The 27,998-nt window shown below is 37.5% G+C and overlaps 1 protein-coding gene across 2 annotated transcripts in view; it reads right to left on the reverse strand.

Moving 5' to 3' along the window:
- Nucleotides 1-3,351: 3,351 nt before the first annotated feature.
- The window catches only part of LOC136685127 (echinoderm microtubule-associated protein-like 6), a 73,338-nt gene continuing 48,691 nt past the window's right edge, over nucleotides 3,352-27,998 (reverse strand). The window contains exons 20-44 of one of the 2 annotated variants that reach the window (XM_066659302.1): nucleotides 27,702-27,813; nucleotides 26,741-26,868; nucleotides 26,410-26,551; nucleotides 25,577-25,729; nucleotides 25,319-25,450; nucleotides 24,619-24,707; nucleotides 24,310-24,486; nucleotides 23,695-23,896; nucleotides 23,465-23,591; nucleotides 22,801-22,815; nucleotides 19,388-19,396; nucleotides 14,151-14,229; nucleotides 13,902-14,031; nucleotides 13,369-13,467; nucleotides 12,925-13,098; nucleotides 12,515-12,723; nucleotides 11,403-11,560; nucleotides 10,953-11,067; nucleotides 10,551-10,739; nucleotides 9,834-10,006; nucleotides 8,484-8,646; nucleotides 7,834-7,937; nucleotides 6,547-6,700; nucleotides 6,326-6,426; nucleotides 3,352-5,394 (exon numbers count right to left, since the gene is read on the reverse strand). In XM_066659302.1, the coding sequence (XP_066515399.1) occupies nucleotides 5,370-5,394; nucleotides 6,326-6,426; nucleotides 6,547-6,700; nucleotides 7,834-7,937; nucleotides 8,484-8,646; nucleotides 9,834-10,006; nucleotides 10,551-10,739; nucleotides 10,953-11,067; nucleotides 11,403-11,560; nucleotides 12,515-12,723; nucleotides 12,925-13,098; nucleotides 13,369-13,467; nucleotides 13,902-14,031; nucleotides 14,151-14,229; nucleotides 19,388-19,396; nucleotides 22,801-22,815; nucleotides 23,465-23,591; nucleotides 23,695-23,896; nucleotides 24,310-24,486; nucleotides 24,619-24,707; nucleotides 25,319-25,450; nucleotides 25,577-25,729; nucleotides 26,410-26,551; nucleotides 26,741-26,868; nucleotides 27,702-27,813 (3,159 nt within the window). In that variant the 3' untranslated portion in view covers nucleotides 3,352-5,369. The remainder of the gene's footprint in view (nucleotides 5,395-6,325; nucleotides 6,427-6,546; nucleotides 6,701-7,833; nucleotides 7,938-8,483; nucleotides 8,647-9,833; nucleotides 10,007-10,550; nucleotides 10,740-10,952; nucleotides 11,068-11,402; nucleotides 11,561-12,514; nucleotides 12,724-12,924; nucleotides 13,099-13,368; nucleotides 13,468-13,901; nucleotides 14,032-14,150; nucleotides 14,230-19,387; nucleotides 19,397-22,800; nucleotides 22,816-23,464; nucleotides 23,592-23,694; nucleotides 23,897-24,309; nucleotides 24,487-24,618; nucleotides 24,708-25,318; nucleotides 25,451-25,576; nucleotides 25,730-26,409; nucleotides 26,552-26,740; nucleotides 26,869-27,701; nucleotides 27,814-27,998) is intronic. The other variant, XM_066659301.1, reaches the window with a different exon arrangement.

Consider the following 27,998-nt stretch of genomic DNA (forward strand, 5'->3'; position numbering starts at 1 on the left):
AGTCTTTGGTGGAAACTGTTAACACACCAAGTTAAAAATATTTGTAGATACCCCTTACAACATGTAATAGCTTCATAGAAAAGAAACCCCTGAAATAAAACTGGACACTGCACATGAGCCTAAAGTCAGCATGAAACAGAGGACTATCAGGCCCCTCAGTGTTGGACTGTGGAGAGGAGGAACACAGTCAGGAGTGGAGGTGCTTTATCTATACCTTTCAGATGAGGGAGTGCCTTTGTGATCCAAGACAACTCATCTGACATCAGTAGCTGACCTCCTCAATGCTGCAGTGGCTGAATGCTATCAGACGCTCACAGAAATGTTCACCGACCACTGCAGACCATTTAAGTGCACACTAGAGGCCTTAATGCAAAGATCTCCGAATCACATGTAGAGCGGAGTAGCACACTCCTTTGCCTCTTCAGTTATCTGCGAGGGAGTGATTCTCCTACTGAGCACGATCAAAATAGTCTTTAATAATATATTAATATTCCAAAGGAAAATTGATCATTATTATGACACACAATAAGATGAGGAAAGGTATTTAAAAAAAAGCAGACAAATACATAATGATACACATTTATTTAGTCCTGGATACAGTCAACAACATTGTAACATTTATCTAGAAGATTTTGTACATATCTTTATATATGAAGCACATTTATACAATTGCACATTCAAGTCCAAATATTAAAAAAAAAAAGAACATGATTATCCCCCGCTTGTGTAAGTTTGAGTTTCAGTACTAAGCTACATTTTCCATTCTTAGTGAGGTTAATGAATGGAGAAACGATGCAAATGATATCGAAAAGCTATATGTATGACATAATATATCCATTATATATTAGCTATACATTATTCATTATATATATATAGCTCAGGCTTAGTCTGTTTTCACCTCTATACATTATGATGGTGTTGATGGACATAGATGAGAAAACAGGTTTGTAAAACAAAACAAAAAATATTGTCGACAGGCAACAAACTCAATACGAAATTTTAAGACTGCATAGTAAACTTTGGTGTTAAAATTTCTAAATATTTAGCTCTATCATTGCTTGACCGATCTGGGCTAGCCATTCCTAGACCACTGAAGTCGTGACCCTCTGATACTCTAGGTGGTCTCATGCCCATATTAGGGATGATTCATATTTAAAAAATGCATGCTATAGTAAACAGAATGGTTCAAAAGGTAAATTGTTTGCACTAAATCCATTTTCCCTCTGAATTTTACTAAATCTACTGAATTACAAATTCCTTTAGCAAGTGAAACATGAATAATGCTTCAAATCTGCTACAGACAGCCATTCATTGTTGTACTCTGAAAAACATCACTTTTAGGTAAGCACAGTTACCGTGCTTCATAAAGCTAGTTCCTCAAAATGTACTCTTCTACTGCCAGAGCAGTTCTCCACACTGGACAAAGCTTTCACGTTTTAGTATTTTGTTGAGGTTGGTCTTATGGTGTAAATACCATGCGTAGCAGTGTTAGATTGCATGTTGCATAATTCTTATTTTTTCTTTTCAGTGACATTCAGAAAAATCTGTAAAAATGTGTAAACCTTTTTCTTGATGACGATCAGAATTCCCAATTTCTCATTCAGAAACTGCTTAGATCCTGTTTATTCCTAGTATAGGCAATGAAAACTTCAGTGGTCTATCATTCTTGCATAATCAGCCTTCCAGCCCTGCTCCATTCCTCTAATGCTGAGTTCTAAAATGGCTGTACACTGAAAATACAATAAAAATGTAAATATGTTTAAGTGAATGTTGGTTTTATTTGTAATGATCATTTTCAGCAAAACAAATGATTTGCTTTGCACTTCACCATTAACCAGCACACTGCAGTAAGAACACTTTGGTGATGTTTGAGCATCAGACTCCACCCATTTTATCATTTTTGAACAATTAAGATGTAAACAAAGTCATTCAGAGCAGTCTAATGTAAAAATACTCCACTCTAGAGAAACGTACTTGAGAAGTGGAGACATAAACCAGTTTAATGGTTAATGGTAAATCACAAAAATGCATTGGATTAAATTAAATGGTCACTGCGGGATATCTGTGACACCTGTGCACACTTGTTTTGGCCTAATTTGTGTGTGTGTATATATATATATATATATATATATATATATATATATATATATATATATATATAATCAATATTACCTATAGAGCTCACAAGGCAGCTATAGAATTAGGATGGATGGATGAGTAGACCAATGAAAATGCTCCAAAATACCTGCCATTACAAGTCAGAATGTTTTTTTTTCTCCTATAGATATAGAAACTTTTCTTTCAACAGCATCAGCATTATGTTGAATTGTATGTTAGTTTGTCCAGATGGTCCAATTAGTTATGCCAACTGGTCCTTCTATTAGAGATGCATTTCCGATGTAATCTGATGACTACCCTTCATACTGGCCCCTTCCAACAGTAATGACAGACATTAATAGATTTACTGTAGTGGAAGGACACTTTTACAAAAAGTCAGTTCATCAAATTTCTCTCACAGTTGAAGTGGAAACATCTCAGCCACAATGAGCTAAAACCACAACGAAAGCTGCCTAAAGCTTTAAGTGCTGAAGCCAGCAGCTCAAAAAAAGGTAGTCAGCTGCAGTGCTAACTACGTAGTTCCACACTGCCTCTGAAAGCATCATTAGCAGGGGAAAAAAAGTTAATCGGGAGTTTCATAAATTGGGTTTCCATGGCTCAGCGGCCACATGCAAGTGTTGGATCACCATGTGCAATGCCAGGTTTTAGCTGGAGTGGTGTAAAGCTCTGACAAATGAAAATGGATTCTATGAAGTGATGATTCACTCGTCACCATCTGACAGTCTGGTCAAACCAAGTTTGGAGGATGCCAGGTGAAACTCTGCCTGCTCGACTGCATAGTATCAGCTGTCAAATATGGAGGTGGAAAAATGATATGGGATTGTTTTTCTATGCCTGTTTAGTTAATTTCAGTGAAGGGAAATCTTAAATCCATGGCATAAAACTTGGTTATTTATAGCAGCAAAGATGTTCCTTTTGAACGCTCTATTAATGCTAATGATTTTGGAATGAAGTGGTGACTTGTGTATGATTTAGATCTCAGGTGTCCACATACTTTTGTAAGCCATGCATTGCCATTCTTTCCCATAGTAGTCATAAATTTGTAATATAGATCAAACTCGCAGTGGCTGTATTATCAAAAATTGAAATCCTGTAATATACTAATTATGAAAATAATAATAAAAAAAAACACCCTTAGTAAAATAAATAGCTTATTACTATAAGTTACCTTGCTTACTAGACTCTGTGTAATTAATACCCACATTATTATAGCACAGCAAAATAATGATCTAGCTTGTTATTTATGTAATGATTAAGTGAGCACAGCTGTAATTAATTACAGCACCTCATGGGGTCATGCATATTACCTGTGAGTGCTTGCAGACTGCTGTAGACACTAGACTGAAAAGCATAATGGCTAGCAGTGCATTTTGGCCCAGGCTGGTGTGGTGCCAAATCTCACATTCCCATCCTGATTTCTCTTCTTTGGTTTCCGGTTGTGATTTTGAATCATATCAAAACTGTCAGTCAACAACTCGAGGAAACTCAAAAGGCATAAGTAGTTATGTATATGTCTGACTCTGTGCAGCGTTTTAAAGACCCTAAATATATTTGTAAGTGAATAAACCAAATCTAGTACAAACTTCGATATCAGTGACGTATGTTGAATTTCACTGTAATGTCTTGATTAGTGATGAAAATGTCTAACCAAGCTGACTCAGAATTGGAAAGGGACCACAAGCTAGAGCAGTGTGTTTAATAATTAATGTCATTGTTTCCGGTCACTGACTTCTGGAAATCATCTGCTAACATTGTTAATCAGGTGGATGCAGTACTGCTCGAGGGTCCTTTGGAAGTGAAATCAGGACGGGGATGTGAGATTGGGCATCATTGCATACAATCCAGTTCAAAAGTTAAATCTGCAAAATAAGCTTGTGCATTATAGAAGTTATGGTGTCATGTAAATCATTTTAAAAGCTTGTAAATAACTTAAACATTTTATAGAAGAGTATCCTGGAGCATAATATCCTCACATCTCCAGGACTGTACATTAGTCATAAACCACCATTCGCTCATTCATTTTATTTTCATTCAAAAATTTAATTATGTACAAGCTAAGCTAATCACACCTGTCTACATCCAAAAAGTATCTAATCTAATCTAAAAATATCACAATTTCATTACTGAGTGTTGCTATGTCATTTTACAGGTTATACTTCGGTTGTTTAAAAAAAGAAAAAAACTGAAATGACATATTTCTACTCTCCACTAGCTCTGGGTTGGTCAGTATTTCATTCTGTAAATGCTGTACTTCATTTGCAAAATCTTTTCTTTGTGTCTATTGCTTTTCTCAGTAATGGCATCTTAACACTACCACATTCTTTCAGACTCAAAACTCCTGTTGTTTTTGATTTCTTGGCTTTGGCTTTCTTTATGTAAGTGGATCATCGGCTATCTAATCTCCTGAAATGGCTATTTGACTGAAAATTAACAGATAAAGGATGGTCTCTGATTTTTGCACAGTTCTGTAAACACTGACCCATGTGATTCACATGTTTTAAAAGGACAGACATATTTGGTCATTCCAACTGAACCACTAATCTTTGTGCTGCTTTAACATCTGATGACATGAGTGACAAGAACTTAAGGTGGCTGTCAATGCGTTTAAAGTGTGTTTTGCAATTGTGCACTGGAGTGTTTTTTGAAAATATATCACAGTTTACAGCACATTTTATGGAGTGCAATAAACAATATTGTATGTAATTCATCATATCATAGAATGATGCACAAGGTACATGCATTTATTAATTACACATTCTCTTGAACTATCACAGAATATGTAAAAATGGACCAATTTCATAAATTCATATGCATAGTTCACAACAATTATTACAAATTAAACAACAAAACTTTGTAGTAATATAGCACCAGAGCATTACAAGACTCAATGAATCTAAGAGACTGAGACATGTTTAAAAAAAAGGCACTTATGTTTGGTGATTATACTCTAAAGCTATGTGGAAAGACAACACAAAAATAGTAAGCATTACTCCCAAACACACACAAATGCTTTGATTCGTAAGTAAACAAAAATACACATTGGCAATCTGTACTTTAATTACTCGCTTAAGAAAAGAGAACATTGTAAACTTAAGTATTTACCTCTGAGGTGATTCTTTACTCCAACAGGACATTTATAATTTGAATTCAAACCTTCAAAAGGAGTTGGTGCTTCATTTCAGACATATCCTGAACAGTGTAGGTGTTGGATATTTGAAGTAGTAAGAGTGCCTCGTCTTCACAAAGTGGAGTCACAGACATTTCCATATGAACACACTGTAAGAAAGTAAGATTTAAGAGGAAAAAAGAAAGTATCGTTTAAATCCTACATGGATTGACTGGCAAATCCGCAATCATTTTTTATATTCTTAACTTACAGGTCCAGCTGAGGTCCAGATAGTGCTCAAAAACTGAGTGTGCAGTACACTCAGTAAAGGTTGACCAACTCCTATGGCTATCGACACAGATTCATAAAAAGAATCCCTTCATACTTAAAAACATGGGAATGGACCTGATGCCAAGTCAGTCTCTACTGACTCAACTCAAATGAATGCAACTTTTAGTTATATTTTAGCCATTCATAATTTTTTTGTAGTTTAACGTGTCTTTGTTTATGATTTTATTTTCTGTTTTCTTGGTGATGGCATCTGGCTTTAATTTAAAACTCCTCTTTGAGTAAACTGTCACATATTATGGATGCTACAAATTATAACCCTGAAGATAGCACACAATGCATACTACAGCTCTTTATATATCAGTAATTCTGGCCATTTGCACACAAAAAAACATTTTTTTTAACAATTTAAACATAGAATATTGCATACACTTAACATTTTACACATAATGCAAGTACTATGTACAATACCTCAATAATCCTACCCTTGTGTGCTGCACACTAGTAGATTCTGCATGTGTACTGCAGATGTTGCAGATTTTATATTGTACATTTATTTCATTATATGTGAATTATTATATTGTGTGTGAATCTTGCACACTTACATAAAATCTGTTTTTTATATATAAATATGAAGTAATGTAATGTAATTATTTTTCATTGTACAATGAATACTAATAATTTGCATGTGGTTCTCAATCATAATCTCAAATTATTGAAAATAACAGTAAAAATAATGACCCAACAATTGCCCATACTTTCATAGCACCAAACACAACATAGGGGATTACTTTAAACATATTTGTACTATACCTGCAATCATCACCTCCAGTGCTGATCACATATTTGTCATCGCATGAGAAGCGGATATTGGTCACATGTGCAGAATGACCAAAGAATCTCTTGTGTTTGGCCTGAGGGGGGAGGGGAAATAATATCCCAGATAAACATCTAGTCAGCTGTTTTCAAACTGGCCACATCACATTTTATTCATCTACTCATTGAAGCACTGCTTTGTGAAAAGGCAAACATACAAACTTCTCGCAGCAGGGGAAGTCGAAGAGCTTGACCAGACCAAAGTCATCTCCTGTAACTATATTGAGGCCAGCATGTGAGACACAGGCACAGTTTACATCCGCTTTGTCTGCGTTTCTTGGCCAGACTCCAAGCACCTCATCACCGAGGACACTGCAAAAAGAGTATAAAAAACGTAAATTCGTTAGGGAAAAGATTCTGTTAATTGCAGTGCAAAACTCCTGTTTACTTGATAAGTTTAGAAGGGACATGTACACTTTTTGCACAATAGAATTTTGGGGATCTGGAGCTCCTAATAACCCACACACTCTGAATTAAAAAAAAAACAGTCAGTTTTTGTGATCTGTGTAAGTCGGAAAACATCTCACAAAATCATATGGATCTTGTGCAGCATTTTACATAAATGGCAGGTACTCCAGGATTGTCCTGGCTGGCATTGTTCTGCTGAAATAGACATGGAGTTCCTGGGAAAAGATGCTGTCTTGATGGCAGCATGTCTCTCTACAAATACCATTATAATTACTTTCACATGTATAAAGATCACGCATGCCGTGGACACTAATGCTCTTCCATGCCATCACAAATACTGGTTTCCTCATTTTTTGTTGGTAACAGTCTAAATGGTGTTTTTCATCTTTGGCATGTAGTCTCCCATGTCTGTTTTCTCAAAAATAAGTGGAAACATAGATTTGTCTGACCACTGAACACATTTCCAAAGTTTTAAGTTGCATTTCTTGGAGCTCAGCAGACTGTGTTAAACAACAGTAGTTTCCAAACTACTCCTGAGCTCATGTGTTTGTGCCCATCAGTGGTGAACCATGACTCACGAAAAAACTGGCCCTTTGGTGGATGCACCTTTTTTTGTTTTTACTCAGTCTGACCTCACTTGTTATCAATTAAACTGTTAATTGTGGAACCTTTTAAAAGTGTCATTTGTATAACCTTTCCCATCTTAAATTGCCTCTATACCAACTTTGAGTGTGCTGCAGGTGTCATATTTTATTGCTACTCAGTAAATATTTATTGTTCAGAATTCTACTTGCACACAATAGGAAACAAAATGTGTATCAATCAATATCAGGTTTGCAGGAGGTGAGTAACAAGTGAGGTACTTAAAAAGCCAATAATAGATATATATATGTTCAGGGGTCCCAAATTTGAATCTGCCACTGACACCAATTATATATTTTTCCACAAGCCATGTGTTACCATTTGCCCTTCAGGAACATTTATTTTAAAAAGGTGCCAAGGGACTGGAATAAGCCAAGATCCTAATCTAATCTTACCTTGTCCAGGAAGCCCAGGTAATTCGGTCAATTACAGTCTGTTCAGTCACCAGTTTGCCTGAGGGCACTTCATGAACTTGGCGCTTGTAAACCCCTGTGGAAACCTACAGAAATAGAGACTACTCTCACACTTCTTCAGTTCATAAACAAGGTAAGTAAAGGCAAGTTTATAATTACAGCACATTTAGACACAATCACAATTATGCACAATTCCATGCGCTTCACATAAATGATAAAAAAAGAAACTACACACATTAGATATAATACTTACAAAAAAAATTTATATTAAAAGCAATTTCTAAATGCATAAAAATATAAAGTAAAGAATTTTAGATAATAAAAATGCTAATTTGCTAAATGCAAAAAATGCTAATGCTAAAGTAATAATGAACAATTGGTAGAACAAGTTTAAAATGAATCCTCTAGGGATCATATACGTATACCCAGAATAAAAAATGCCCTTTTATGCTGTGTACATACTTTTTCAAGTCAGGAATATAATTGCAGACTTCTCAAAATCAATAATATCTCTATGCTATAAATACTGTCTTAAGCAAACATTGCAAGTCTTGAATTCATTGTATGAAATAAAATAAAACTAGAGTCATGGGTGAAAGACAGCTAAAAAGGTTTAACATAAAGAAATCCACCTGAAGGAACCTGCTGTCTGCAGAGAAATCCATCTGTAAAACGAAGCTGGGAATGTCCTTGCAGTAGCTGATGCGGTTGAGGGAGGAACCTTGTGTCAGGTCGTACAGGTCCACAGTACATTCAGCTGAGCCCACTGCCAGCATATGCTTATCAGGACTGAACCTGTGACCAAAACCAAATTAAACGATAGTGTTCTCTGTATTGCAATTTAAAGCGATTTAAGCTTTTTTACCCAGGACATATCATTTAGCATTTTTAGGTTCTGTAGAGCACTCAGCCCAGGAGATCTGAGATTAAAATTTTATATAATATAATAACTTAAGCAATGAATTATCAGGAATGTGTTTGAGTGAATGTGTGTGTAACGTTAAATAAATATAATAAAAAATCTGGGGTTGGGTTTACACTTAATTAAAAGGCATTTTGTAATCAATGCATAAAACCTATTCTTTTGGCTCTGTCTTCATGGATTTTAATGGGCTACACATGCAGCCAAAGCAGAGGGATGAAGAATATGCTTGTTATTGTCTAGCCATGGCAGCCATTTTAGGTGTAGAGAGCATAGTGTTTTATCCAGATTTCTCTGGGATGGATAAAGAAATGAGAGTTCATTGCAGTTCATTTTGACAACTGAACTACTACAAAATTGTTAACCATCAAATAGCTTCATAGTTTCATTTGTTTTCATTCCTAAGTTCTGACCTCATCAACTCTTCAGTGTTGATAGTTAGCAAGTTATACTCCACGCCAAGTGCTTGAACCATTTCTTAACTTTGGAAGCTGGATTGTGTCAGTTGCTAGACTGGACTAAAGTCACAATCACTGTTATTTGAGCATGAAACAGTCTTTTCTGAATTATTCAAAATGCAGCTTGCTCTGTACTTTTCTGTGTTTTACAGTGATTATGAGAAGTGACATAATCAATAATTCCAATTAGTCGACTGATGACAATATATTGTGCTTATTAGTTTTTGGACATTCCCTTTGACACAGTTCACAGTTCATGGGTTCTATCAATATAAGTTTGGAATCACTTTATTTGATTTCTCAATATTGGGCTGCACAAATATGTCGCGGTTTGCAAGTAGCTTCATCACATTGTTTCAAAACTAAATATTAAAACCTCACTTTGAGATTTGTTTTAAATTTTATTTTGAGCCTTGTTTTCCCTTATGTTTACTATTCTATGCTAACTAGCCTATATTAAAAGAAGATATTGCTAACACACTGTATATTTTCGATACTTTTATTTAATTGCCACAAAAACTGGGAAAATGTCACAAAATCAAACATTTCTCCTGATCAGGATGAAATTAGGGATGGTGGAAGATAATAATGGTTGTCTTTACCGGATATCCTGAATGGCAGAACTCCTGTCTCTCTTCTTGCCCCACATCTTGAGGGAGTTCGTGAGGAGGATGACAAACTCTCCATTCTTCATCCCAGTAGCCACCATCTCTCCATCAGGACTGTAACTTGCACATTTTACTGGATGGCCCATGCTTACCTTATTGAGAAGTTTCTGATTAAAAAGGACAGATGCTCATTAGTTTAGTCTGTGCTGTGATAAAGTGATGTTACATTTATGGTATTTTCATTTGTTCTGTCGCACTTAGACCCACTTTGTGCTCTTTATATTGAGTGAAAATTTCAGCATAGATATGGGCCAAAATAACTCTCTTCAAATTATTTTACATTGAAATTTAATTCAGTTTTTGTCTTCTACTGTAAAGTAATACAATAAAAATGCTTACATGGTTTATGACTTTTCATGACATGATATTATCTACTGAAATGGACAAATGTCAACATACAATTCAGGAAATAAGGTCGAAGTAAAAAACCTTGGTAGCACTTTACAATTTATTGCAGGTCATTATTCATAATTTTACATGACACCCGCATTAAAGTTAACCTAATTTTAACAGTAAAGTTAACCTAAAGCTCATTTGCATAATCAGAGTTTTCAGTGGTAACAACATGGCACAATCTAATTACCCTAAATCACATGCTATATTGAGTAGTCATAGCTAATAAAAATCAACCAAATTATACTATGTCTATACTTTGTCAGCCAGGTCCCATATACGGATGGTTCCATCATCGCTGCCAGTGATGAAGACATCTTTGGAGGGGTGTGTGGCTAGTCCCCAGATTTCTCCCCGCATGTGGCTGTTTAAGAGGATGTTAGAGGCAGCATTCTTCTCCCCAACTTCAATGATTTCTCCATCTTTTGTTCCAACCAGGATTTTCCCCTGAAACCATGGGAAATACCCAATACAAAACTGGAAATGTTTGGAAATGTTTACCTACAACTGCCATTAGTTATATATATATATATATATATATATATATATATATATATATATATATATATATATATATGTATGTATGTAGGAAATGGAGGTTATTGATAGGTGTTTCTAACTATTGCCAGTTCTTTAGGTAAATAAACAAGTGTTACTCACCTTTCCTCGACAAACAGACCTCACACAATCCACCACCTGACCCGTCTCCAGCTGGAAGGCACGACATCGCTTCATCTCCTGGTCCCACAGCTTCACTGCACCACCCTCTTTTGTCCTAACACACCCATACATAGTCACAATGGCATCACTCAGAAAGACATATTAAAAGGTACAATAAGTCATTTTGTCCAGTGATTCGTCTTTATTTTATGAAACAATCATTACACTGATAAAAAGGGTGTTGAATGTATCAGAGATACTATACTAAAACAATTTCACATGGCTGCCCCCATGTGGAGAGACACTTTATGGAATATAATTTGGTTCACTGAAACTCACAAAAGCAATCTGACCTCATCTGATGAGAGTAGAACTTTATAAACTAATAATCACTTTCAGAAATATCTGCTACCTTCGGTGGTAAAAAACATGAATTGCTCTTTTACTCACGGTCGTTCTTTCCCTCCAGTGACAATAAGGCCGTCTCTTAGCGTGGTGTACATGGTGAAGACGGGTCCAGTGTGAGCTTTGGCCACTATTCTCAGCAGGAAGTGATCCCTCCACACATACACATCCCCATTGATGGCCCCAGTAAAAGTCAGGTTATTCTGAAAGAGTCAACCAGAAACAATAACCAGGAGGAAAATAAAGTGCTTATACATATATATATATCAACACCACTAGAACTAAATTGTACATTTTATATTTAAATTGATTAAAAATACATTTAATGTATCAATATTTATATACTTTTCTTATTTTATCCCTTTTATTTCTAGCATACACCCTGCAAAGGACTGGCACCCCCTCCAGGGTGTGTTCCAGCCTAGCCCAGTGATTCCGAGTAGTCTCTGGACCCACCGCGACCCATAATTGGATAATCAGTTACAGACAATGAATGAATGAATGAATGAATTTCTAGTGTAGTGTCCTTGGGTGTCTTCCCAGGCACTAAATAAATTACATAGTAAAATCAAAACTTTATTCCTTTGTAACAAAACATTATTTAGGAAAAAAAAGTTATCAAAAAGATGTGTTAATAGGGGAATAAGGGGTGGAAACAGGTAGCTACTAGAAATTGTAAACTAGCATCATTTAAATCAACACGATTTAAATTTAAAAGTAGATAAGACTCAGTATACGGTTTTAAAGAATGACGGTTGATATTTGAACTCGCCCCAATTCATGCACAAACACAGTCAAGGGAATGACACTGGGCTTGCAATACAGAGTCTGCCCTGCCCCTTCCCTTCCCACATTCTGTGCATAAACATGAGTGCTCCCTGCTGCTTAGAGAATGGAGAGCTATCAAATTATAAGGAAACATTAGCTGAATTTTTACAAAAAATATATTGGATTGAAATCGTATATAGTGCCTTTAAAGTAGCATTTTAAGGTAAAATGACAATAATTTAAAAGAATCAATATAAAATATCAATAAAAAATACAACGACTAATTATCACACTTGATTACAATAGTTTTATATCTTGCTGTCATTTTTTCCCCCCATTTTTAAATCACACAAACACTGGTTCAAATAAAAGTGCAAAAATACACTTACAGCACCAAACGCCACAGAGAGCATAGTCTGCATCCTGGCATCCTCCACTAATCCCACTACTCCCTTCTTATACATGAGGGATCCGCCGGCCAGTGTCCAGAACTTGACGTGTTTAATTCCCACCGACACAAACTGAGAATCAGAGTCCGGCCGGAACTCCACCACAAAGATCCTGTCCGGGTGACCACCTTTACTGGTGACTTTGACCCCTGACCACAGAAAGAAATCACAGCTTATGGAGTAGGAATGAGACATAGAAGTGAGGCATGTAACAGACCTATCCATTATTCATACACTAATGGGTTCTAAGTTTGCAAGTTTTTATAGAAGCTGATTTTTATAGAAGCATACCTGCATTATGAAAAGGATATGAACACGTTGGCAAATCAGCTTGGTAACACTGAACTTACCATCCTGCCAGCGCCATACAGTGATAGTGTGCTCTGGGTCGATGCCCACAGACACCAGCAGCTTTCCTGTGGCACTAAAGTTCACATTGCCGACCCCTTTAGTATGACAACAACGCAGTATGGACAGAGTCTGTTTACACATGGCATTCCACACGTGGATGGAAGAGGTGTTTCCTGATTGAAAGCGAGGGACACAAAGGGTTATTAGTCCAATTATTAAATTCATCCTTTTATTTATAGATTTACCAAGGAACCAACCAAGGAACAGCTGGGAGAAAGAGACTATATTAAATCCCTTTTAATATTAAATAAACTTAAAGACTACGTCTTCAGGAAACTAGGGGTAAACTACTCATAATACCCTAGATATCAGAACAAAATGAGTAGGATGAGCATGTAGTACACAGTATGCTTGCTTGCAGAACATTTAACATGTACACTTACCAATTTGTCCAGTAGCAATGATGTTTTTGTATTTGGGATGCTGATTGACAGTAAGACAGAGAATGTCATCTGTGTGTTCCAGGTAGAAACTCTGTGTACCTGACAGGAGAGAACATGAGAGAACATGTCCTTTGTCTTATATTTGCTTTATAAAGTGGTTAAACAGTAGTGTGCAAAAGGAACTCCTAACATTGTTTTACATACTGTTGTGTAGATTTATTGATATAAATTTAGCATATAATCAAATAATAATATTAATGGATATTATGCATTGTTTATTTTTAGTGTATTTAGCAGGCACACTTATTTAGACTTATTCTTCTAATCATGTTTCACAGATGGGCAATTTTAAAGTTAACAGCCTTGTCCATTGGTGCAGAATGAGGGGCTTATTCAGGTGGGAAACTGAACCCTAGCCTGCTGTGTCAGCCTACACTGCATACTGTAAATATACTAGAGGATAAAACACTATTCTGGAATTACATCCATAAATAACTTTTGTCTTAATGTAAACATTTTCAGTTCTGTCATACCCAGGGTAAGGCTGTGCACCAAGGCCGTGGCTGCAGTGTGAAAAACGATATCAGTGCCATCATTGAGGTAGTGAAGATTATTCCGACAATCAAAGCCCCTGAATCCAAACACATGATCTAGAATCAGATCCTGAAACACACAGAAAAACAGAAAAAAATATAAATATAATTCCAGTGTTCCAAAAAGAGGTGGCTGCTAAAGTAATCTATCTATCTATCTATATATTATTTATTATTATTTTTTTTTACCTCCACCAGTTTTTTTTTCTTAGAGACATTGTTTTTCTGCAGTTTCTCAGGAAGAGGAACAGCTCGGCTGACAGGAGGCCTGTGAGGATACAACAGTTTACTACAGTTGTCTGCTCATCCAAAATGATAGTGTCATCTTGAATGGGACAGTATACATGCATTTTTGTGCAAGTGTATAATAGTATATAAGTACACATTTACACGTTATCTAAAGACAACTTCTAGACATTTTAATTCATAATAACTATTTATTTAGAGATTTAAATGGGAAATGTATCTTAAAATATAGTCTCTTCAATAATGGCATATTTTCCAAATTAATCTTGTTAATAGGACATTGGTGATGACATAATATTATAAATAATGGTATATAAATGGTCAATCTTTCAGCCCTAGTTATTATGTTGCATCTGCTGCTTTAAGCAGTGGTGCAATATATTGTTCTTCTATTTTTCAGTATTCTTATTATTCCGCGTTTCCTTGCCCGCTTAACTCGTCCCGCAGTTTTCGAGCTATCGACTCCGTTCCACCTGGAAATCGTGCGTCTTACAGTGACGAGGTGGCTTTGTATACAGCTTTCCGATACCCTCACTCGTTCACCCACTACACTCGTTTTTCCCTCCGTTTTCCCCCAGTCATTTCTATGGAATTAATTTTCAAAGTGCTCTAACTCTGTCAATTTTCAAGCTACAGACACGAGTTTTCAGACGGTCGGACCTGGGCGCACCAGGACCCGTCACGTCCGTTTTTGGACCTCTTGCACTCATCCTTCCTTTTCTATCCCTCCTTCAAAATCCCTTCATTCATTTGAATGGGTGACAGCTAGAGTGCGTGATGTCACCGCACTCTAGCTTCTCTGCCCCAAAACTGTTTTTTTCACTTTTTAGCCGAAAAATTTGCCATAACGTCCTTATAGTTTCATCTAGAAACTTCATTTAAATTTTAAATGGTAGAGAAACTTGTCCTTTCTAGCACCTGTAAATTTGAACATTTTTGAAAATACGTTTTTAAGTTATGAATTTTTGTTTGGCACTAGGGAGGGTTTCGGCTCCCATAGAGTTCAATGTGGCTCAGAGTGCGGTTTCTAAATTTTTCTCCTGTTTTTAACTCATCATAACACGCTCAATTCACACTCAATCTGCAGATTTTTACCAGATCGATCCCCAGACTCTCCTTGTCACAACGGTATATACAGTTAAGTGATTTGGGAAAATCTTATACTTCCACCTACAGACTTCATTTAAATTTTTAAACGGTAGAGAAATTTCCCCTTTCTCACACATGTAAGTTTCAGATGGTTTGAGAATACTGTTTTTGAGTTATGAATTTTTGTTTCACACTTGAGAGGGTTTCACTCTCATACAGCTCAATGTATTTTAAAATAAGTCGGAACGCAGAATTTCAAAATTTTGCCTGTTTTTAACTCGTCATTACACCATCAATTCTCACTCAAAGTGCAAACATTTTTACACCATCTCGATCGCCAGACTTTCCTTGTCGCTACGGTATGTTTAGTTCATGTTTGGCCCTGGAAAAGTTTTCGAGCTATGGGAGGTTTTCTGGAGGGTCCCCCGGTCGAAATTCATTGGATCGTGAGTCTGTCAGTGGTGTTCTGTGAGCGTGCGTGTGAGAGAGAGAGGGGGGAGGGGGAAGGGCAGAGGCAGAGACTGAGGGGGAGAGGTGTGAAGGACACAGAAATACATAGGCAGTCTCCAAGACTTTAAAGGTCATTTTTAAGGGGGACATCTAAATTATCCAGGGTTTCTTAAGGTGGAATTTTTTTTACAATACCTCATTCACAATATATTTGCTGTCTTTTGAACATTTTAACCTTTATTTCAAGTGGTCATTTTTAAACGTGGACGTCTCAATACAATTGTGGGTTTCTTAAGGTGGAATTTTTTAAAGGTGGTATTTAAAATGTATTGGTCATCTTTTTATGCTTTTAAGACTCTTTTGGCCTGCGATGAACGGCGGGGGACGGTTCTTGGGTTATGAAGATTTGTTCGGCACTAGGAGGGTTTCGGCTCCCATAGAGTTCAATGTATTTTCACAAAGCAGAATTTTACACATTCCTCGTGTTTTCATCTCATCATTACACCATTAGATCTCGCTCAAACGTAAAGATTTTTTTTACACCAACTCGATCGCCTGATTGTCCTTGTCGCTACTGTATGTTTTGTTCAATTTTGAACCCAGGAAATTTTTTGAGCTACGGTGGTCAAAATTCATTGAATCGTGAGTCTGTCAGTTGTGTTCTGTGAGCGTGTGTGTGAGAGAGAGAGAGAGAGAGAGTGGAGGTGGAGGGGGCAGAGGCAGAGACTGAGGGGGAGAGCTGTGAGGGACACAGAAATACATAGGCAGTCTCTAAAATTTTAAAAGTAATTTTTAAGGTGGACGTCTTAATTATCATGGGTTTCTTAAGGTTTATTTTTTTTAGAATACCACCTTCAAAATATACTGGCTGTCTTTTCTAAATTTTATCCTTTATCTACAGTGGTCATTTTTACATGTGGACATCTCAATACACTTGTGGGTTTCTTAAGGTGGAATTGTTGTATAAGGAGGAATTCAAAATCAACTCCTTCAGTCAACTCCTTCACCATAGCGTTGCCTAGGGACCCACGCGTTTACCGTATCGACTGCCTCACTTTAAGCGGAAAAGACGTGGATCGGGGGATGGGGGGTTTCAGCGGCGCAACAACTCGTGTTTCCTCCTGGAAATGCAGACCTCTAGTTTGAATACCTGTAATATTATTTTTATGAACAGTGGTAATCTATCAGGCAATAGGAGTTACGTTACAGTAGAAAAGTGTTAAGTCTAAGGTTAAAAATTGCAAACTAAGGAAAAAAATACATTTGTAATGTCATTTAAATATCAGACAGTGTAGGTTAAAAAATAGATTAATTAGAATGATTCATTCATTCATTGTCTGTAACCGCTTATCCAGTTCAGGGTCATGGTGTGTCCGGAGCCTACCCTAAACCACTGGGCGCAACGCAGGAACACACCCTGGAGGGGGCGCCAGTCCTTCACAGCGCGACATCCACTCACAGATTCACTCACACCTACGGACACTTTTGAGTCACCAATTCACCTACCAACAGGTGTTTTTGGACCGTGGGAGGAAACCGGAGCACCCAAAGGAAACCCATGTGGACACAGAGAGAACACACCAAACTCCTCACAGACAGTCACCCAGAGCAGGAATCGAACCCACAACCCCAGGATCCTGGAGTGGCACCACAGTGCCGCCCCGAATATGGATGAACAACATGCATACAACTTTGCTTTGTACTGAAAACACCAGCTGACCTTTACACTGTGTGAATGGTTCATTATGAATCAACCAATAGATGTTGACCAAAATAATTTGGAATTTCATTTAATGAACACACAAAATGTTTCCCTTTCAGCCAGTGTTCCAAATATAAAGATGATACGACAATAAACAAAACAGCAATGACGAACTCTGGACTGCTAAATGAAAACCATTCTGTAGCTGCCTGTAAACATTTCACAAGCTTCAGATAACACAGTTATACCATGCATCATAGCAGGGTGAACAACGGAGGGATTACACATGCTTTCTTCAGCTCTAAAGTGACAGTTAAAGTTGCAGTGGCAAAAAGAAAACACTGAATGGATTATACATAGCGAAATTAAATTGTATATTATTAAAATAGAATTTAAATTAAGGGGTTATTTGACTGTAAAGTACATGGTGCCTTGACTTTCAAACAGTATTTTATCTAAAGAATTTCTGTAGTGAAGGACTTGCTTGTCAGGTTACAAAGTGTTGAGAGATGACACATTTTTTTTCATTTTCAGGCACCAATTAAAGCATATTTTCATTTATGCCTTCAAATTTCCACATTGTATTATATGATGCTATAAAATTCTGTCTGATGATAAACTCCAGCAACACAGCTGTGACATCTTAGGAAAAAAACAGACAAATATCCCAGTGAAAGTCAATGTGAACTGATACACATTAATCTACATTATACACACAGTATATAGACACAGACACATGACTGGGTCAAGATCACACAAACACACAAGGGAAGAGAGGCAAATAGCACAGCACACTTTATGTCAGGAAGTCCATATTTTAGCTTTCCCCTCAGAGCTAAAACATTTTGTGCTATATCTACAAACACAACTCCGAAAACAGTAGGTGAAATAGTAGCAAAAAACAGAAAGCTGTGAGTAATAAATTAAGTTAAATTATAATAACATGACCTTTGATGATTTTCCTTATGAATTTACTATAAACTGCGTGTTTCATCTGTTCAAGATATACAGGTATTTGAGGCATTTCACCATGTTTCTAGCCCAGAACTGTTCTTTAAACTTGTTACAGACATCAGTTTCTAAATGAAGGTATATTTAATCTCTCAAATAATAAAAACAACAATAAATAAATAAAATTAAACATTACACATTTTGTCACTGTGCTGCTTTTATTTAAACAAAAGTCAAATCAGATGTCAAAAAGAAATTCCAATGCTTTCTTTTCTATTTGCATTTCAATTACTGTCTGGAATTGAGTTTGTCCCTTTGCAACATTATTATAACGTAACAAACTGCAACAACAAAAAAAATTGCCATGGTTTGGTCAAGAATTATATATAAAACGTTGCTCTCCTCTTGAATGTACTGAAGCTATATTCTGGTCTCCAGTGATTCTTTAGTTTATGACCAAATATATATAAAAAAAAATCAAACTAAAAGGTCTTCACAAATTAAGAGAGGGGAAATATGGGTGTCCATACATTTTCAATCATTATTCACCAAACCATTGCTTTCATCAATTTAGAAACCAGTAATGATCAGCAGCTTCCAGCCAGAGAATGTTTCACAAACATTACATTAATGATGAATTAATATACAAACACTGGGGCTGATCCTAGCCATACAACAGATTTGAATACAGTCAGTCATGGACATAAACTTGGATATCCCTAAGATTGCCCATCATTAATACAAATGCTAATTCATAATTATTCAAAACTGGGAGATGCCAAAATGAAGCCAACCACAGTTTGCCGGCTGGATCAGTCAGAATGGATACACTTTGAAGTGGACAGACCTCATGACAAGGGAAAATGCTGACAGGAGGAAGAATGAGCTCTGCTGGCCGTCTGGTGTGTCAAGAGCAACACAGATGGACAGAGGGAAGACTAGAAGCCAGAGCAAAAAATTTCATGTCAAAAAGAAAGTGGGACTTTACCTGGATCCTCTTCAGCGCAGCAGATAAAGCCAAGGGAGAGATTTAGTGGCGTGAACTGGCCTGGTCAAAATGAGGGGCCACTCTGTGGTCAAATGCCTCATGCACAAGCAGTCTAAAGCAGGGGTTACCAAACGTGCTTGGCCAGGGCCTAGTACTGATGCCAGTTTTGTGCCAAACAGCAGCAGAGGAAACTTGCATCTTACCAAAACAAGCTAAATACTGTTTTTGCAAAATCTGTAGCCTTTTCTGGTGGGATACCTAATTTGTGGATATACATCCATGTGCAGACATCAGTTCTTATAGTTAATGAATTCAGCCACTTTAAGGTGCTTCCATTTTTGGACACAGATGTTCAGCTGTGAATACAGTTTGTGTAATATCCAAAGAAATGCATGAAATTCTAGAGCAGAGGGTTGTATGCCTAAGGTCACCAGGCTCAATGCCATGCTTCGGCTAGATATGTTGGTTGATGTTGTTATCCACTACACTGTCATTAATACAAGCACTAAGATATGCCTATCCATCAGGCCCTCCTTCTGAACCTAAAATTATGATGTCAGGCCATATAAAAGCATAATGTGTTTATAATACACATGTCCAATGTGAGCCAACAGCTACCACTCCAATCTTCACTTCTCGGCTACATCCTAGTCTTTACATCATTTTCACTTTAATCTGAATAACATAGTATTTTCTTATTTGCCTGTAATCTAGATAGGAATTTTATTGGACATTTTTTTAAAACACCACTGATAAATTATGACCAAGTCACAGCCCTTTATTTGGGAACCCCTGACCTAGAGGGCACTCTAGGAAGCATTGAAAAAGTCCTATTTCTCTGGGCGTAGCAAACCATGCTTTTTCGTTCAGTTTACTTCTGGCATGCTGGAGAGATAACGGCTCAGAGAGGGAGCGTGGGTGGAATGAGGAAAGGAGCACTAGCTTGTGCTTGCATTAAAAAGTCGTCATACCCTGAAATCCCTGTGGAAAATGTGCACTTTTGGAAAAGTGAGCCATGGAGAGACAGGGAAAGAGACTGCGTCAGTGGACATCTTGACAAGAAAGGACATAGAGGAAGCAAAGACACAGGTGCAGTGGTTGATTACAGATGAGGTGAAAAGTGGAAGAGGAAAAAAAAAAAAAAAAAAGAAGTTGTTTCCATGCAAAACAGAAGAGTCTTCAAGACATGCCACTTGCAATTATCTGGAAGACTTTCTAGAAGACATGTCAGGTTTGTTAAAACTTTTAGATGACTACATCCTACTCTGAAACGAATAGCTGACCTAACCATGCTCCGTCTGGGAATGTGTTCTTTTTTTAAGGTCAGATAAGCTTTACAGAAGATCCCTTTTGTGAAACATTCATTGATTCATTCATTCATCTGTAGGGTGACCAGATCTGAGATGGTAAAAAAGAGGACACGTCTCAGGTGGTGGGGTGGGGAGGGGGAGTGATGAGCTCTCACCCCTCGCTGCTGTTGTCTGCTTAGCTGAACCTGTGTCTGCTTTTAGGTCCTTTACACTTTTATTTGCTACACAAAACATGGGAATTTCTTTTTTAATTCATCCAAGAACTTACATTTACGTTTCGGCATAGCTGAGGCATAGAGGGTGGGTACATGAGCTTTGCCTGACGGAAACAAGGACTACTGACATGCAGACTGACCAATTAAATGTTTACAGAGAAGGTTATCGACCAATAACGGTAGCTCTACAGTCAGACCGTCCAATCAGAATATTTTAGGCTACTTCACCACTCCCCCTTCTCACTCAAGTGAACCAATCGGAGTAGGGGAGGGCGGGACTAGTTTGTGAACGAAACGCTTCTCGAAATTCTATGTAAGCTCTAGAAAAACAAAATCCCGGACGTTTGTGAAATTCCGCCCGGACATTTTTTAAGTCTAAAAAAAGAGGACATGTCCGGGTAAAAGAGGACATCTGGTCACCCTATTCATCTGTAAACACTTATCCAGTTCAGGGTCACGGTGGGTCCGGAGCCTACCCGAAATCACTGGGTGCAAGCCAGGAACACACCCTGAAGGGGGCGCCAGAACTTCGCATGGCATCAAACCCTCATATATTCACTCACACCTATGGACACTTGAGTAGCTAATCCATTTACCAATGTGTGGACCCTGGCCTGTTGTGAAACTGTAGAAAATTTATTTTATGTCATGTCATTGATTTCACATCACTTTTCATATGGATATTACAGCTCAGATGTAGTTTGTTTGTAAAGATCAGGTGAATGCATCCAAGGTCAAAACAGCTGCTGTAAAGCTTATCTAAAACACTGCTAAAACACTTTCCAACTTTGCAATAGTTGCAACAAAAGCTAGTCCAGCCTCTCACACTTGGCTTAACAATGACTTAAATGGACAACACTTGAACTACTGACAGAACTGATATGGCTATCCTAGCTAATAGGAGACCACCTGGGAATAAATTAACAGCTGTACAACACTGCAAAAACATTATTTTTTGCTAGAACTCTCCAAACTACACAATGTTACCAACTAAGGATGGCGAGTTCTCCAAGATATGGCAAGCCAACCACAGAATTTTTCCAAAATTCAATGCCCTTGACAGCTGAATAATCTCAATAAACACTTACTGCCCTTTTGTACCTACACCCTGTATGCACTGTTGGTCTCTACAGAAAGAAACACGGATGTTTGTTAACCTTCTATCAACAACATATACTTTCTATCCAAAGAAATACACATATCTCCATTGTTGCAGATTTGTATTGTTTGTGATGAATGGACCAATAGAAATGCTTTAAAATGACTATAAGAATAAAATCTGTTTACATTGACTTCCATAGAAAATTAAGGCTTTTTCCTTCTACTGTAAATGTACTATTTTGGAGATATATGTATTCATAATTTTGCTTCAGTTTGAATGAGAATATAAACAGCTGGTTATAAATGAGCCACTCGTATCACAAAACCTTAGTATAAAAGAATTTGATATTAGATTCTCAGACTTCCATATTATATTACTGTTCTTACTGAGCTAGAAGTACATACATGAAATGAAAATTGAAGAAAGGTCACGATCAAACAAACTGTGCCAGAGGCGTTGTTTGGCCGTATCGTTTCATAATAGAAATAGTCTAATGGCAAGCAAGTTCAATATGATCATGATTTAAAAAAAAGATTTTCATAACCAAGCAATGTCCTGCTATGGAAATGAATTCTGTTAGAATATGAAAAGGTTTATGTGGAGCAAAATGCAAGTGAATGGATCGTCCCTCCAGAACCATCACTGACGTAGCATGTTGTAGCGATGTTTGCGTTTTGTATGGTTATAACAAGGTGACCATTTTACAGAGATTTTGCTTCAGTGAGATACTGATCATTTAATGTGGTTTTATCAACAATTTTATAGAATATTAAAGATGATACTTACTTGACAATGCCCTGCCTCCAAAGGAATGCAAAGCAAAACACAAAGAGCATCTGCAATGTTTGAATAACTTTGATTGAGGTGCAAAGAGTCACAGCAAAATAGGACAACCACATTCAGACCACCCTTTCACTTGTTCAGTTTCCAGTCAAAATGTCCATTACTGGGAATGAAATGATTAGAGGGGGTGGCCTCTGAACATGAGTTCAAGTGTGTTCAAATAATTGTAGACACCTCCTTTAATGAGTGATTTCTATTGCTTTAATGTGCAACAGAGCTCGTAGGTATAATTGCAGAGAAAAACACTGAACAATACAATAGGATGATCTGGAGCAGCTGAACATGAACATAAAATAACCATGTCCAATGTCAAGCATCATCTAAAGCTGTGGAAATGTGTTCAATGGAGTGATGGAGTTCCTGCCAAAACCTTTGAAATGAGAACTAATCACTCATCTTTGAAGCTGACCTCACTAATTCCCATGAATTTGAATGCAGTCAAATCCTTACTCCAACGTTCCAATATCTGGTGTTAAACCTTCCCAGAAGCTGTCACAGCAGCAAGTCGGGGGCAAACTGCCCTTTAAATACACTTCATTTCAGTAGGAGTGTCGGGTGGGTAGGTGCCTTGATAGAAATAAAAGAAAAATATGAAATGGAGGTGTACCTCTCTTCAGCAGATGCCTCTTTTTGCTGTTGGTGAGGTTTGGTGCCGGTCATATCACGAATGCTGACTGCACAGATTTTCGTGGTGTAGTCAATGATCTTCTCTCGAGCAACATCACTGTCATAACCTGCACAAACAAAAGAAAAACCCAAAACAGCCAATCAGAAAGGATTCTACTTTAGTAGAGAAACCAGGATGTACTGCAAGTATGAGCTTCAGAAGCTGTAAACCTCCATCCTCCTCTGTGTCCTCCTCAGACTCTTCACTGTCTACGGGTCGACTCTCCTGACTGGCCGAGGAGTCTAGAGTCCAGATCATCAGCGCAGTGTCTGCTCCACCCACAGTCAGCAGAGTCACATCATCCTGAGCCCAGCGCACGTTAGTGACCTGAGCACTGTGACCCACATACCGCTTAAATCTGCTGTATTGACCCTGCACACAAAACACAAGCAATTTTATAATACAATTTTTTAAAATCCCCTCACAACTGAACATATATGCGGCTTTTACAGAATGAAAATGTTATCAGTGAATTGTAAAAGAAATACTGTATGTCTAAATAAATATATATTTTTAGAGTAATTGCATTCATTTTTTGCAAAATTAGGTTCTGCATAATGAACATAAACAAATAACTAATAAACAAGCCCTTTTAAAGGCCATAGGACTACTTATTTTAGTAATATTTTATTAAAGAAAAATGCCATTTGCAAATTGCAAGTGCTGCGATGTTATTCTTTTTACAAAACTTTACATGATTTTCAAACTCTATCAAAAGTTATATAGATTTGAAGGCTGCTCATACGTTAGATATTAGTTAAAAGTGTGTGTGGGCATTTTCTCACTTTGGCAGGGAAGCTGAAGAGTTTTAGAAATCCGAACTCATCTCCTGTGGCCAGCAGCTTCCTGTCGCTGGTCAGCGATGTAGCATTGATGTCAGTGATGCCACTGTGAAGCAGCCAGATTCCTTCACAGCAAGGGCCCAGGACGCATGTCCAGGTGGCCCACTCTATCTTCTCTATCTGAAGTGACAGCAAAGTAAAATCATAACACTGTAGTAATAATAAATCCTCACAGTCAGAACAAGTGTTAACCCGTGTAGCAGGTAGCAATCCAAACAATTCACACGACAACAAACAGGCGTAAATGGTTACCTCAGAAGGTCGAATTGTCTGTCTCTTTCCTCTTGGGGCCTCGAAAAATAAGTGTTCTTTGGCACCAGAATTAACTTGCAGCAGTTTACCTGAAAAACAAATGGGATTATTTAAAGATTTGTTTCACAGACAAGAATTAAGCCTAGTCTTATATCACCAGCATTTTAAACTGACTTTCCATTGTTAGGAAAATATATTCAGTCATGTATTTTCAGTAAGAAAATATATTCCGATATTTGTTTCCTATTCTCAGTATTAGCTTCAGCTACACATCCTAAGTGTTGAGTTGTTCTCGAAGTGGAATTACAGTCAGAAACACCTGTGAATATGTATCTGATATTTATTATATTACACATTATAAACTATTAATATTTTTGAATAGTTTATAACATATATTAATAATATTATATAATATAATATATATTCTCTGTCCAATTATAACATGTATCTCCAGTTTTTGTCTATTTTAAGTTTACTACTTCATTTTAACACAGCAGCTGTCCAACACATTGTGTGAAAGTTTGATGATGAATGAACCAATAGAAACGCTCCAGAATTCCTTGTTATAAAGTATTTTTACATTCACTTCTACTGTAAGATTAGAAGGTTTATAACAATTTTAGGAGATACAGGTTTTTAATTGGACAATGATGATATAAATATAAGAGACTACCAAGCTTCTGTTTTGTAAGTCACTCACCGCAGGTGTCCCAATCTACGTGGGTGATGTAGCTGGTTGCTCCTTTGCAAATACCCACTCTCTTACTGGTCAGTACGTTGTAAATATCCACAAAGTGATCATGAGATGCCACAGCGAGATATTTACCAGCATCTGAACATGGACACACATTCACAAACATTAAAGGTTGCGTACATTAAAGGCTGCCAACAAATATGAAAATCTGGTCACACAGCTGTACGTGTCCATTCTTAAGTAAAATGAGGCTGAGGACCTCACCTCTGGAGAATTTGATATCAGAGATGAGCTCTTTTCTGTGATGGAAAGACACCATGTCCTCCAGCGTGTCCGCATTCACTACCAGAAAACTGCCATCATTCAGGCCCACAGCTAAGGCTTTCCCATCCGGGGAGAAGGCACAGCATCTTCCTCCTGATTTAAAAAAAAATAAAATAAAATAAAAAACAAACACAGCAAGCAGATACAAGCACAGTCAGGGGTGTGCACTTTAATTCTGATTGTCACTGACATTAAAGCAAAAGAAATGTTATACACATGTTGTAGGCTTCATGTTATACCTTCTTTGATCTAAATCTCATGATATTCAACAAATCCAGAGAGACAGTGTGTTAGCATGTTCTCTCCATGATGGAAAGCAAAGGAAATTCATTTTGAAAACACACAAACTTTTCATTCATTCATTCATTGTCTTTAACACACCCTGGAGAGGGCGCCAGTCCTTCACAGGGTGACACACACACACACCTACGGACACTTTTGAGTCGCCAATCCACCTACCAACGTGTGTTTTTGGACTGTGGGAGGAAATGGAGCATCCGGAGGAAACCCACACGGACACAGGGAGAACACACCAACTCCTCACAGACAGTCACCCGGAGGAAACCCACACGGACACAGGGAGAACACACCAACTCCTCACAGACAGTCACCCGGAGGAAACCCACACAGACAAAGGGAGAACACATCAAACTCCTCACAGACAGTCACCCCGAGCGGGACTCGAACCCACAACCTCCAGGTTCTACCTGCTGTGAGTTACTACATTTACAAACTTAAAATAACAACAAAAAAATTCTATTTTCAGCTGACACCTTTCTTAAGTTTACGGACGGCCAGCATGCGGTGGTTTGTAGAGGTTTCCCAGATGCGCAGGGTTTTGTCATCACTCACAGTGGCACACACAGGCAGCAAGGGATGGGTGGCAAGACCCCAGACCTCACCTTCCATATGACCCTACACACACACACACACACAAACACAGTTATGGTCAAGTCTGTTTTTTTTTTTGTTTTTTTTACACAGTTTTAAGACATAGGAATAAACACATGGAGGGAAGGGATCAAGGCAAAATATTTGGAGTTAAACATTACAGGGAACTATAAAAATAAATAAATAAAATCCAAGAAAGTACTTGGATACTACCTGAACCAGCAGAGTAATTGGTCCACTCTTGTCTATTTCCAGGATCTCTCCATTTTTAGTTCCCACCAGGATGTGGCCATGGCCCAAAGTAATGGCCCGAATGGAAGGGTTATCCTCCAGGAGCAGCCCTGTGCAAACAAGACAAATGAATATATATCCATCCATCCGGTTGGAAAAGATAATGTGTGTGAGCAGGAAACAGTTGCGTTTTATTTGAGTAAGTTGTAATGTAGGAACATTATTTGCTGTCATTACAACTTTGGGGCAATAGAGGGCAGCGCTGAATAACAGGGAAAACTCTTAATATAATATGAAATAGTAGTAAATTATGAGTAAAGGAGTTTACTTCTTACATAGTTACATTCCAGTCATTTTCACTTTAATATCTTTCTGTTTTGCTGTGTGCTGTTTTGTGATTTGGGTCACACCTTTGTCTCTGGAGCTTTAATAATTATTTTAGACCAAAAAAATTTAGACAAAAGGGTTATCCTCCAGGAGCAGCCCTGTGCAAACAAGACAAATGAATATATATCCATCCATCCGGTTGGAAAAGATAATGTGTGTGAGCAGGAAACAGTTGCGTTTTATTTGAGTAAGTTGTAATGTAGGAACATTATTTGCTGTCATTACAACTTTTTTTTTTATTTTAGACCAAAAAAATTTAGACAAAAGGGTTTTGTCTAAATCCAAAAATAGAAAGAAACAAAGATGGTACACACCTCAGAATCCAGTTTCTGATAGATGCTGGATTTCTTAGAAAGGTATACTTTTTAATATTAATTAAAAAAAAAAAAGTTTAAAAGCTTTTTCAACGTCATGGCATAGATTATCCTATCATCTACCACCCTGCTTAAGATACGCTAACAATGGCACGCTAACGCACCATAATTGGAAAGCAGTGAGAAAGGACCGGACTCTTGATACTCTTAGTCGAGTGTGGATTGTTAAAAAGATCAATAACCTTTGGATCCTGGGGAGAGTGTGGATCTCTTGATGGCATAGGTTTTAAGACATCTCTCAAACGTGTCGTCCCACAGCTCCACCACTCCATCCTTTCCTCCAGTTACAAAGCCCTGGAGAAGAGACAGCCACTAAAACCCTGCACAGCACCAGACTGCCTACAGACTTAGGAAGGACATTTAAAAGGCTTTGAAAGACATCAGATGAAATCAAACAGAGAAAAGTGTAAACAAAAACCACACCCGTTATTTTAGATGCAAAGCACCTCATGGAAATGGTTTGTACCTCATTTACTCAC

The sequence above is a fragment of the Hoplias malabaricus genome, chromosome 2 (genome assembly GCF_029633855.1).
Source record: "Hoplias malabaricus isolate fHopMal1 chromosome 2, fHopMal1.hap1, whole genome shotgun sequence".
NCBI lineage: Eukaryota > Metazoa > Chordata > Actinopteri > Characiformes > Erythrinidae > Hoplias > Hoplias malabaricus.